The sequence below is a fragment of the Branchiostoma floridae genome, chromosome 16 (assembly GCF_000003815.2).
Source record: "Branchiostoma floridae strain S238N-H82 chromosome 16, Bfl_VNyyK, whole genome shotgun sequence".
NCBI classification, from domain to species: Eukaryota; Metazoa; Chordata; class Leptocardii; order Amphioxiformes; family Branchiostomatidae; genus Branchiostoma; species Branchiostoma floridae.
The window spans coordinates 1,429,477-1,441,694 of record NC_049994.1 but is presented as its reverse complement, the minus strand read 5'-3'; the positions used below and the strand labels follow the sequence as shown (position 1 = coordinate 1,441,694).

General features: G+C 39.8%; 1 protein-coding gene across 4 annotated transcripts in view; it reads left to right on the top strand.

The window, feature by feature from the left end:
* Positions 1-12,218, top strand: part of LOC118403966 (signal transducer and activator of transcription 5B-like) — a 37,200-nt gene that overhangs the window by 20,452 nt on the left and 4,530 nt on the right. The window contains exons 10-21 of one of the 4 annotated variants that reach the window (XM_035802867.1): positions 949-1,017; positions 1,640-1,705; positions 2,848-2,892; positions 3,072-3,162; positions 6,058-6,180; positions 6,594-6,686; positions 7,283-7,427; positions 7,840-7,898; positions 9,012-9,109; positions 9,487-9,632; positions 10,311-10,466; positions 11,625-11,832. In XM_035802867.1, the coding sequence (XP_035658760.1) occupies positions 949-1,017; positions 1,640-1,705; positions 2,848-2,892; positions 3,072-3,162; positions 6,058-6,180; positions 6,594-6,686; positions 7,283-7,427; positions 7,840-7,898; positions 9,012-9,109; positions 9,487-9,632; positions 10,311-10,466; positions 11,625-11,832 (1,299 nt within the window). Of the gene's footprint in view, positions 1-948; positions 1,018-1,639; positions 1,706-2,847; positions 2,893-3,071; positions 3,163-6,057; positions 6,181-6,593; positions 6,687-7,282; positions 7,428-7,839; positions 7,899-9,011; positions 9,110-9,486; positions 9,633-10,310; positions 10,467-11,624; positions 11,858-12,218 lie in introns of all 4 variants that reach the window. The other 3 variants (XM_035802866.1, XM_035802869.1, XM_035802868.1) reach the window with 3 other exon arrangements.

Sequence of the window (12,218 nt, the reverse complement as noted above, 5' to 3'; positions counted from 1 at the left end):
TCTCGTTTTTCAAGGTCTCAGTTCAGTCTCTCTTACTCCTGGAATAGTGTTTTCGCGACGATGGGAATTGGCTGACAGGAAAAAAATTTCGAGCTGGCTAGAGCCCTGAGTCACCTGTCAATGTTTTTGTCACCTGTCTGGTTTTGGTATCGGTACAGTATTCTAGCCAGCCTGAATTTTGTTCCGTCCCCTGGATTTTGAATGGAAATACTGTCAAAAGGCCCTAAGATCCAATGGGGACTAGGGGGCATGCTCCATCTACACCCTCTGAAACACTATTGAAATTTTCTTTTATTTTGCTTGTAAACTCAGGTTGGTACAATTAATATGATCTTTACATGAAAATTTATGCCTGTCACAGAGGACGGAATGGCTGGCCAAATTTGTACGTCCCTAGCAGGAAAATTCCATCAAAAGACAGAAGGATAGACACTGGCTAGAACCCTGTATTGGTATTTGAATGCTAGGCACATGAGGGATACTTACAGGAATTCCGGGGTTTAAGGTAATAGAAAGGTCCCTAAAGGGTGACAGGAAATGAAACTAGCTGGAATCTATTGTTTCTTCTCATGCAAGGTTAGTCGCTGGGAGCCTGAATCAGACTAGTGGACCAATATCTGCCCAAATTTACCCATAGAAAAATCACATACATGGAAAAATCACACTAACCTAAGCAAGTATGGTATGACATGGACTTCATTATGCATAGAACCAGTGGTTGAATGCCAGGGTCAATGTTATGGATGGATGTTAGATTTACACACATTTTGATGTCTTCCATTCTTTGATGATCACATTTTGAGTAGCTGAAGTAAGTGAAGAAAAAGGACAGAAAATGTTTTGATACCATGTTAAGCTATATAGCTTAGTCAGTACAGTATGTTAGAACATGCTTGTCAGTATCTGTTCTGACTGTGACAGTAACTGAGTGTTATGTTAACTTTGCAGTACCTTCATCATTGAAAAACAGCCTCCACAAGTCCTGAAGACCCAGACTAGGTTCCAGGCTTCAGTCAGGTGTGTATCAAACCTCTCACTTCCTAGCTTTGTTCACACTCGGCAAAAACTACGCAAATCAATTTGATCTAAGGGCCAGTTGGAATTAAGCCGACAAGATTTTGCTGAATGTGGACAGTCCAATTTGGGATTGATTTTAATTGATCCATCCGCAAGGGGTTTCTTTCCTTCCCTCCGTTATCGTGACTTTGCGATGATAGCAAAGTGGAATTGATTTGCTTAGATTTAGCCAAATGTGAACAGGACGTTAGTCCACACCAGCTCAGTTTGGTTGTACTTGGATTTGAAGGTGAAATATTAGATATGAAAATTAGTTTAAAGCCTTTACGTTGGTACACACAGTGTCAGGGAATGAATATACATGTAGCTTGATTCAATTTTTCCTGCCAGTCGGCTAGCTGTCTGTTTTTATCTTAACCTCTTGCATAAATCTCACTTTGAAATGTCTAACAAGAAAGGAAATAAAGTGTTTTGGCTTTACAGCTTATAATCAGTACAGTCTGTTACATGTATGACATTACAGATTTATACTGACAACTGATTATTGCAAATGTAGTTGGTTTTGAAAGAAGATTTGTTATGTATTCTAATGATCACATTTCCTTCTGTTGTTTCCCTGCAGACTGCTGGTTGGAGGGAAGCTGAATGTACACATGAACCCACCTAACGTGAAGGCCACTATCATCAGGTATGAGAGGAGTAAAGGTGGGGTCACACGTGCGTATATATTTAAGTCCGTATGAGGCGTGCATGAGAGTATTTACCTCCACCAGGCCCCACAAGTCGCTGGAAAAATAATAGAAATTTTACAATAACAAACATAAACAGGTAACATGTCAGACGAGTTAGCTGGGTCGCTAACCATACTTCTCGGTCAGCTAACTCATCTGGCATGTTATGAGTATATTTGTCCAATTTGTACTATTTTTCCGGCAACTTGTGGAGCCTGGTAGAGACTAAGAGCGTCATACGCACCTCACACGGACTTGAAAACATACGAATGTGTGACCCCACCTTTAAGTGGGTATCTCACCAGTTTGGGACTGTGTACAAAAGACTTTCCCCAGCTGTTTACAAACAGGCACCAACTGGCTCCAATTTGTCGCAGATCAATGCCAGCCAATTTGTTGCCTGCAATGGCAAATCAGAAAATCTTTTTCATCGCAATTTGCAAATTGAAGCGAATGGGTCAGGGCTCTAGCCAGCGTCCGTTTTTCTGTCAATTGACAGAAATTTGCTGCGTGTGACGGAAAAATTTTAAAACCAATCCGTCAACCTTGATGGACAAAAATCCTTGGTGGAAGCTACAGGCGGCTTGGGGACGCCGGCCACGGCCGTAAAAGCCACACATTGTTTGTTTTGCTATTGTTATTGTTGACGATGTGTGTCGGCACCCTTTTGCATACGATAATCTCATTAAGAACCAGAAACCAGAAAAAACATTTTGAGCTGGCCAGAGCCCTGGAATGGGTTCAAACTAAACAACAACAGATAACTGCAAGTCTCTGTTGAATCTTAATCATTGTACATTGGTTTGCAATTAAGTGACAAAAAGAGCTGAAAATGTGTGCTGATGCTACAGTTGGGAATTGTAGAAACACAATGTTACAGATAGACACAAACACAGACAGGCGAAAAACACTACTTCACTTGGCCTGACTACTATCAGCCCATCCACTTGTCAGGGCCTCAGAAGCTTCATAGCCAACACCTCTAAGCAAGGAGCTTATATCATTTACATGCACTCTTTTCTTTATGATTATGGCAATAGACAATACAATATGTACATTCAAGTTTATAACTACTGACAATGATCCTTGTTTTCTGCAGTGAAAACCAAGCAAGAGCACTGCTGAGAAATGAGAGGATCAAGGAGTAAGTTGATTAGTGTTTCCAGAAGAGGTTATCCATGATAAATTGCAAATGAAAAATTAAATCGTGAATTTGTATGGATGCAAAATTTGAATAGACCACGTATTACAAGGAATTACTTATCCTCAACTTGACTGTTAATAAGAAGTTAAACTGTTTTTGTGGCACACTTTCCTCCATAGCAATGACAACAGTGGAGAAATCTTGAACAACACAGGAGTGATGGAGTATCATCAGGCAACCAGGATCCTGGGAGTCACATTTAGGAACATGGTAATTATGTATTACCAGTATCTTTCAACATGGTTTTTAAAATAGAATCCCCCTGCAGTTCCAGAGCAACCCGCCAAGAGTCCCAAACATACAGCAAAAACTATCTGCCACCAAAATATCAAGACCATAGCTTGTCCAGGACAGAAATTCTGCTGTAGTACCAAGGTCATACATGTACACCACCGTTATCCAAAAATTACCTTAACTTTCACCTCCCCAACCGCTATCCATAAACCAAATATCATTACAATCCACCCAGGGTTCGAAGGTTTTGCTGGCCACAAATATCGAGAAACACAAACACATGTACACAAAGACACACCAAAACAATGCCTCCATTTTTAATTAAGATAATGACAGCTCCATGTGTTGCTGGAAAAATAGTACAACTATAGGCAGATACAAATTGAAATAATTGCCAAAAGAGTTAACTGGCATGACAGTATTCAAGGTATGGAAATTTGTTGAGGGTCACCTTCTTTGCAGTAATCACTTTCTATCTAGAGGTAAATTGGTAGGGAATTTTTATACTTTTATTGCTTTGCAAAATGGACCTTGAAGGAACTGTCAGAATTACAACATGAGACAGAAGTGTCAGAGAGAGATAATGTATCTGTGTATACTTTCTTGCAGTAAATCTTTTTACATATTGCAATATCATATTTTCCTCTCTTACCACAAAAGAAACTGCACACATACATTGTCTATCAAATGTGCCTGTGCCACACTTCTTGTTATACAGTCACATGATTCACATATACATCTGTTCTTATGTTTACCTCATATTCTGTATATGTTTTACTCTGTTTAGTTCTACGAAGTCTTGGTTTGTTAATTTTGATTTATGTCTGTGATTATGTCATGACATATCTTCTGTTACCTAAGTTTGTTTAGCAGCTACTCTCATGTCCCTAATAAACATACCTTCCGGAATAAACATACCCCCCGGACAAATCGTCAATATCTAATAAACGTACCCCCCGGAATAAACATACCCCCCGGAAAATTACCAAATTGACATGTATTAACTGTGAACATGCTACTTCTGTCCAAAGAAAAGGAGATGATAAGCAGGTAGGTCTTTTTATTCATTTATGCCTAAGAACCACATCAGTTAGTTCTATAAATGATGAGCTGAAGAACTATAGATATCTTGTTCGAATCATGATGTTTTCTCAATTTTTTAATAAAAGGTAAGTTGAAATTCGCAGTGAAACCTGCCTTAGGGTCACCTGAGTATAGGGGCCACGTAACTGGCCATGCGGTCAGTTTTCGTCGGTCCCTTGGATTTTTCCTGTTGACCTAAGCATTAAGAAATTAGTCTATAGCGGTCACCTGTCGAATGCGGTCGCGGCCAGACGATTTTCAGTCCGGCCGCTATGCGAACACTGCCGTCACGGACGCGTGGCCGGCCGCGTTACGCTGCGCTAAATAGTAAATTATCCACGAGGGGATCACTTTTTTTTTTTTTCTGTACTACATTAGCAAGATGCCGGTTCAACTTGGACTCTTTATGAAGGAGACATTGAATAAAGAAAACATTATACAAAATTATGTGATTTTATGCGAAGTGTTGTTGAATTCACGTGGCGTTTTTCTCTCATCTCAGACTCTTTGCACTTCTACCCTTCTCTACATCGTCATTTCTGTGCAGACTGGAAGGCTATATGGGCAGATTTTACAAATAGACCGTCCGTTCATGTATCTGATGTTTTAGGTTCTTGAAATGCTTGTAAGCTGTCCCAATTTTCGTATTCCGCGGGCCAAAAATGGAAATCTCCGTCTTTCGGTTTTTCTCCAACATGGCGTCGCTGCAGCTGTAAACAAGGTCACTAGGGGTCAGTGGACGACTCCACTTTTACCAAGGTAAAATATCGCAACAAGATTTCTGATGTATAGCATAAAATACAGTGATTACGGTATAAAACGATTAAAATCTATTAACTAAAAGTAATATGTGAAAAGTAGACTAAGGTTGATTTTTGTCAAAGAAATAAGCCTACGTTAAGAAAGTTTTATTTCGACGTGACCATCTCGGCATAATGGCACAATGCATCTACAAAGGAAAGTTGTGGCGGTTTGATGCTTAGAAATGATTATGAACTTGCTGTTTTTACCGACGAATTCCTGTCGTTTGGGAGAATTTGCGGCGTCAAAACTCATATCACAAGGGAAACGAAGTTATAGTTGTTATTTTTACGTCCAGTATTTATTATGTGAACGAATCACTCTTCCGCCTCGCTGCCGAAAGCGCATGGAACCACAAGACCGGCGGGAAATTCCTCGTGCAAAGTGCTGGTTTACGATGTAAACAGAGACTGTAAACTACTACTAAATTAAAACTAAAAGTTATTTATGTAAAAATTGTATTTCAAAACGTCAGTGTGGTGTTTTATTTTCCCCCAAGAACAACATAATACTTCGTAGCGTCATAGCGAGATCGACCGAAATCACCGAAAGAGTACCGCGTACGCGTACACGCTCATGGAAATCCGCGCCGTTTCGCCCGAAAAATAGGGAATTTTGAGCAAAAATACCGCGGAAATGTGGGCAGAAAACCCCAAAAATTCAATTCTTTGAGGGTCCTGGCTAAGCAAAGCCCCAATTTTCAGAAAAAAAATAAACGTACCGTCCAAAATAAGAACGTACCGGGTGGATTGTGAGGCTGAAAAAAATAAACGTCCCGGTACGTTTATTAGGGACATGAGAGTACTGCTCGTGTTTCCTATGTTCACTAATTACTTTGTACATGTATTCCAGTCTGTTCATTTATACTTTCTGTTGACGTGTCTTATAAGCCCACGCGGGCTGGGCGTCTGTAAAGGCACGACACTTAAATAAATCATCATTAATTCATTCATTCATTTAATAAATCATCGTTCATGTTCTTTGCAGCAACTGAAGAGAATCAAGCGACCAGAGAAGAAAGGCCAGGAAACGGTGTGTGAGGAAAAGTTCACCATCTTGTTCCAGTCCCAGTTCAGTGTTGGTGGAAATGAGCTGGTCTTCCAAGTCAGGGTATGGCAAATAAAAGTTATTTTTCTTTTCATGTCAAAAGTGCTGTTGGGGTTTGAACCTGGTCTCCTAGTCACCAACTAGATTATAGTTGTATCCAGGAGATGTAACTTGTAAGGCTGCTACCAGTTGAGCCGTAGGGACCTCACATGTCAGACAATGTAAAATGCAGGACTGTGGAAAACATTTAGGTTGAGTAATTACAGCTCAAGTCTCGTAATTCATTTTTGGTATTACATACATGTAGGTGCACGTGTGCAGATCATTGATTGATACTTTAAAGCCATAATGAATGTCAGCTAAATTTGCATAATTGATACATGCTTTCTTGACTACAAAGCTAGTGTGAAAGCAGTGTACAGTATACAGATAACAAGTGGTAGGTTAGATTATTTCATTTCTTTGTTTTTTTCCAGACTATGTCCTTACCAATAGTGGTGATTGTACATGGGAACCAGGACTCTAATGCCTGGGCCACCATCCTGTGGGATAATGCCTTTGCAGAGCCTGTAAGTGTATGCAATAATTGCATTTTCAACTCTTAGTGTACATAAGTTGTTAATGAGTGAGCAGGAAGGTGAGTTAGCGGAAGGCTGAGTGTGTGAGTGAGAGAGTAGGAGGTTGAGTGGGTTGTTTGAGTGAGGAGGAATGTTGGTGAGTGTGTGAGCAGGAATGTGGATGAGTGAGTGAGCAGGAATGTGGGTGAGAGATGAGTGAGTGAGTGAGAAGGAAGGTGATTGAGCGGGAGGGTGAGTAAGTGAGTGAGTGAGTAGGAAGGTTGGTGAGAGTGAGTGTAAGTGTAAGTAACAAGGGTTGGTGAGTGCAGGAAGATCGGTGAGTGAGAGATTAGTGAGTGAGTGAGTAATCAGAAGGGTTGGTGAGTAAGTGAGGGAGTGAGTAAAAGGAAGGTTGGTGAGTGAGTGAGTGAGTGAGTGAGTGAGTGAGTGAGTGAGTGAGTGAGTGAGCATGAAGATGAGTGAGTGAGCATGAAGTGAGTGAGTGAGACATCAGTAAGTGAGGGAGTGTGAGTGAAGGAGAATGGGTGAGGAAGGCTTCGCTACATTTACATTCCTGTTAACTATAATGTCTAAATTGTTGCATACAGAACCGTAACCCGTTCTGCGTGCCGGCTGAAGTGACGTGGTCCCAGCTGGCCAGCGCCCTGAACTGTAAATGGACGTATGTCAACGGGAGACCACTGTCTGACAGCAACATGAAATACCTGGCAGCCAAAGCCTTTAACATCAACAGTGAGTTTTTGTTTCATTGGCAAGAAAAAGACATTTTTTTGTAAGAAAGTTCCAGTAATGGAAACACAGATGCCTTTAACAGTCAGTCAGAAAACACCTACATCGACTAGCAACTCGGTCACCTCTAACACATGCATGTAATACGGTAACCATAGACTGTACAATACGTAGTACATGTAGCACTTAGACAAGGGGATAAAGACACCTTGAAAACCGCAAACATTCATGTGTAAACCACCGCAAATTTAAGATACATTTGCTGTACATTATCTTACATGATAATGCCTAGACACAAGCATACATGTAAATACACCAACTGAAGGCTATGTCTAGAGAAGTCAATTCATTTTCTGAAATGTTGAGAGCATGGGAATATTTGTTGCTAATAAAACTCTGCCTGGTTTCCTCGTAGACCCTCCTGAGTCGGAAGATTTTGGACAGTCGAAGATCTCCTGGTCGCAGTTCAACAAGGTCAGTTTGCCATAGAGCGCAGAATTTAGGCTATGATAAGCAAATATTGTGGATGAATTCCTCTCAATGTAAGAGTAGAAGAAAAATAGCCAGTGAGTAACATCCTCCATGATAGTAACCAGTAACCCTTGATTCAATATTGATTCAATTTTGTTTGCTAACCACGGTTAAGAACTTCAAGATATTTGTTACATTGCAATCTTGATAATATCTGTTCTATTCATGATGATTCCTCCTAAGTTTATGTGATCATTTCTCCTTGCTAGGTGTTATTCTGATTGGTCAATGCCCTGTGTAATTCTGATTGGTCAATAACCTTTGTAACTCTCCTTCTGATTGGAAATTTCTTTCAGAAACCTGGAGATTCATATGATTCTAAACAGTGGCACTTCTATAAAATGTAATGAGGACTTCTGATTGCTCAACATCATCTGGCTATATGATGATAAAAAATACCCAAACCTAAAACAAACAGTGGAAAACGTACCTTCCTGTACCGAGCAATTAGGCCACACCGATTTAATTTCTTGGTTCACGGATTCGCTCGCTCCTATTTTTTGGGAAAAAAAAATAAAAATAAAAATTACCACTCAGCAAATTTTCACCATTAATGAAACCATTCACCAACTTTCTGGTGTAGCAAATTGGCCTTTATATTATAAGCTCCTTAAAGAGTGGGTACAGGTGCTGTTACTGTACAAAAATAGTGTTTTTGTACTTTTTTCAAGCTGAAAACTTTTTTTCTTTATGTTTTGGATTAGCCGTTACCTTTACCCCAACCATTTTACAATTTTTATTTTTATTTCGCCCTCTCGCTCCATATTTTTTATGAAAAAATCCGTGAACCAAGAAATTAAATTGGTGTGGCCTTAAGTCACTGTGTACATTGTCCAGTTTTAAACAAGCTATCTCAAACATTGTTACCTAGACCTTTGACCTCTAGACACTGTGCTCTATTGTAAATACTTTGATTGTTGATTATTTTATTTTTTTTAAATGTATGGTGTATAGTCATGTTGATTGATTGAACCTTGGAAGATTAGCCTGTAAGGGCTAAAAGGTTTCTTAATAAACAACAATAAACAACAAAAAATGTACATTTTTCCTCCATAGGAGCCTCTCCAGCCCAACAGGAGCTTCACCTTCTGGCAGTGGTTTGATGGGGTGATGGAGCTGACCAAGAAGAACCTGAAGGGACCATGGGAGGATGGGTACTGTACAGTCATGACAATTCAACTACATGTTATGTTATGAAAATACATGTACATGCACTGCCAGTTACTTTTTTCTTGTAAATTCTATGTGCATTATTGCTTGTCAACATACTTTGTCTTTCTGTCATTGCTATATTTGAACTTAGTCTAGTATTTTTAAGCTTTCAAACAAAATGTGATTATGCATGTTTGTAATAACTTTTACTGAGGATTTTATGGAATGTAATCCGTTGGCACATACTTTGCTGGACTTTGGAAAAAGTCAGATGTTTCAGACAACAGTCCTTTGAGTTAACTGTTAGATGTATCTTGTAAGAATTGGTCATCTTTTGATTCAAAACTGATAGATGGTGTCTGTCATCTTTTTGTAACAGGACAATCTTGGGTTTTGTCAACAAAGACAGAGCCAGGGACACCATGCTGATGTCCAAACAGAATGGCACCTTTCTGCTGCGCTTCAGTGATTCAGAGATAGGGGGCATCACTATCGCATGGGTAGCCCAGGACCCAAATAACCCAAGTGAGTTAATCCATGATATTCTAAATCCAACATTTGTGTGTGTTCCATAAAACTCTGAGGAACCCCTGCTGAAGTTGTCAAATAATGTACATGACTGTATTAAGTGCCAAAACGCATCCATCATTGACAACAGGAGACACCATATTATTGACTTTTTTATTTATTACACATGTATCTTTGAAAGTGCAATAACTTACATTGTGGAAAATAGGACATTGGCCTGTCCCAACTTCCCTAAAAAAATGAGTACCTCAGTCTGTGAATTGAAGGTTTTGTAGTACCCATTATTGTCTGCCCTCACTTTGGGTATTGTCATTGAAGTGCTAGGTACATTGGATGCTAGCAGAAAGTTTTAGGTTAAAGGTGGAAGATTGGTCACAGAAAGATGTCCATGCATCGATTTTATCCACATGCATGAAGGAAGTTAAAACAGCCCAGAGATTATTAACAAGATGAACCACTGTCTTAAAGCAAAAGAAATTTAAACAAGAAATTTACAAAAACCCTAAATATTTCACAGACTGGGTACATCTGTGTTGATATTTTTCAGTAGTTAAGGTAAGTTGAACCTGTTGACTTGTGTATGACACAATCCAGGTGAAAGACTGAGTATTCTGTAGTTATTTTGTAGTAGTTAAGGTAAGTTGAACCTGTTGACTTGTGTATGACACAATCCAGGTGAAAGACAGGTGTGGAACCTGCAGCCGTTCACTACGCGGGACTTCGGGATTCGTTCCCTGGCTGACCGTATCCACGACCTGCCTCATCTGGTCAACCTGTACCCCGACATTCCTAAAGACGAGGCCTTCTCTAAGTACTACACACCTATTCGAGGTGGGATATATGCACATGTGTACAGTTGTTTCTTTGTTTGGCATACCTACATGTAGTATAATGCCTGATGGTATAACACACCTGAAGAGTACAAGCATATCTGAATAGATTTATTTGATCCACTCACACCAGGAAGGACCCCTACTCTTTCTTTATACCAATATGCCATTGATCTCACCACAGGTTCACAGTGTTAGTTTACAAAATGTACATGTACAACATGTGTGTAGTGCCTAATTCCCTAAGGCACAATGTCACTGCATGGCAAGTATCGGACCAGGATCTATTGGTTCTGTCTGATTCATGAGATCTATTGGTTCTGATCTGATATTTGATCCACTCACACACTCATGTTGGTGCATGGCAAGTATCAGACCAGGATCTATTGGTTCTGTCTGATTCATGAGATCTATTGGTTCTGATCTGATATTTGATCCACTCACACACTCATGTTGGTGCATGGCAAGTATCAGACCAGGATCTATTGGTTCTGTCTGATTCATCAGATCTATTGGTTCTGATCTGATATTTGATCCACTCACACACTCATGTTGGTGCATGGCAAGTATCAGACCAGGATCTATTGGTTCTGTCTGATTCATCAGATCTATTGGTTCTGATCTGATATTTGATCCACTCACACACTCATGTTGGTGCATGGCAAGTATCAGACCAGGATCTATTGGTTCTGTCTGATTCATCAGATCTATTGGTTCTGATCTGATATATGATCCACTCACACACTCATGTTGGTGCATGGCAAGTATCAGACCAGGATCTATTGGTTCTGTCTGATTCATCAGATCTATTGGTTCTGATCTGATATTTGATCCACTCACACACTCATGTTGGTGCATGGCAAGTATCAAACCAGGATCTTTTGGTTCTGTCTGATTCATCAGATCTATTGGTTCTGATCTGATATATGATCCACTCACACACTCATGTTGGTGCATGGCAAGTATCAAACCAGGATCTTTTGGTTCTGATCATGAGCCTCACACTCTAACCATTATGTACGCCACACTGACACCACAATTTAAGAAACATGATAATATTATTATTAATAATTGATAAGCACCAACGCTACATGATGATACTATTAATAATAACGGAAAATGATTGAAATATAATCAGATTTTTCTGTGCATTTTACAGAGAAGAACCCCCAGAATGATGGCTACGTTCCCGCGGCCCTGAAGGCAACAGTAGAAACCTTACCCCCTCCCATCGCCTCCCCGATGACCTATGACAACCCCAACACCCCCCTCCCCATGGAGGGGCCCACCTCCCCCACAGAGAAACCCACCATCATGAGTCCGGACTCTGAGATGCTCGGGGCCTGCGGACCAGCTGACTTTGACGGGTGAATACACTCCTTTACATTTCCGGTACTTACTTTACCCATTCTGTTCCACGTGACATGATGCTTACGCTGGTGCTGGTCTTTTTCTTTTTTTCTTTAACTATTTCCGACTAAAACGTCAAAAGAACTTATTAGCTTTTGGCAGACATGATCATCTGGAATATCACTAATTTACACTGTAGAGAAACTTGCCGAAAGGAGTTACAGAGTTTAAAATATCAATTCAAGAAACAGGAAATCAGATTTTTTTTTTACATTTTACAACTTGGATTAAACTATAGACCAGCATTTCAGGTTGCGAAGTTCAAAAGACAAGAAAATTCTGAATGTTATATTATTACAAGTCAGTAATAAAAGGTAACTAATATAAACACACAAAACTATTT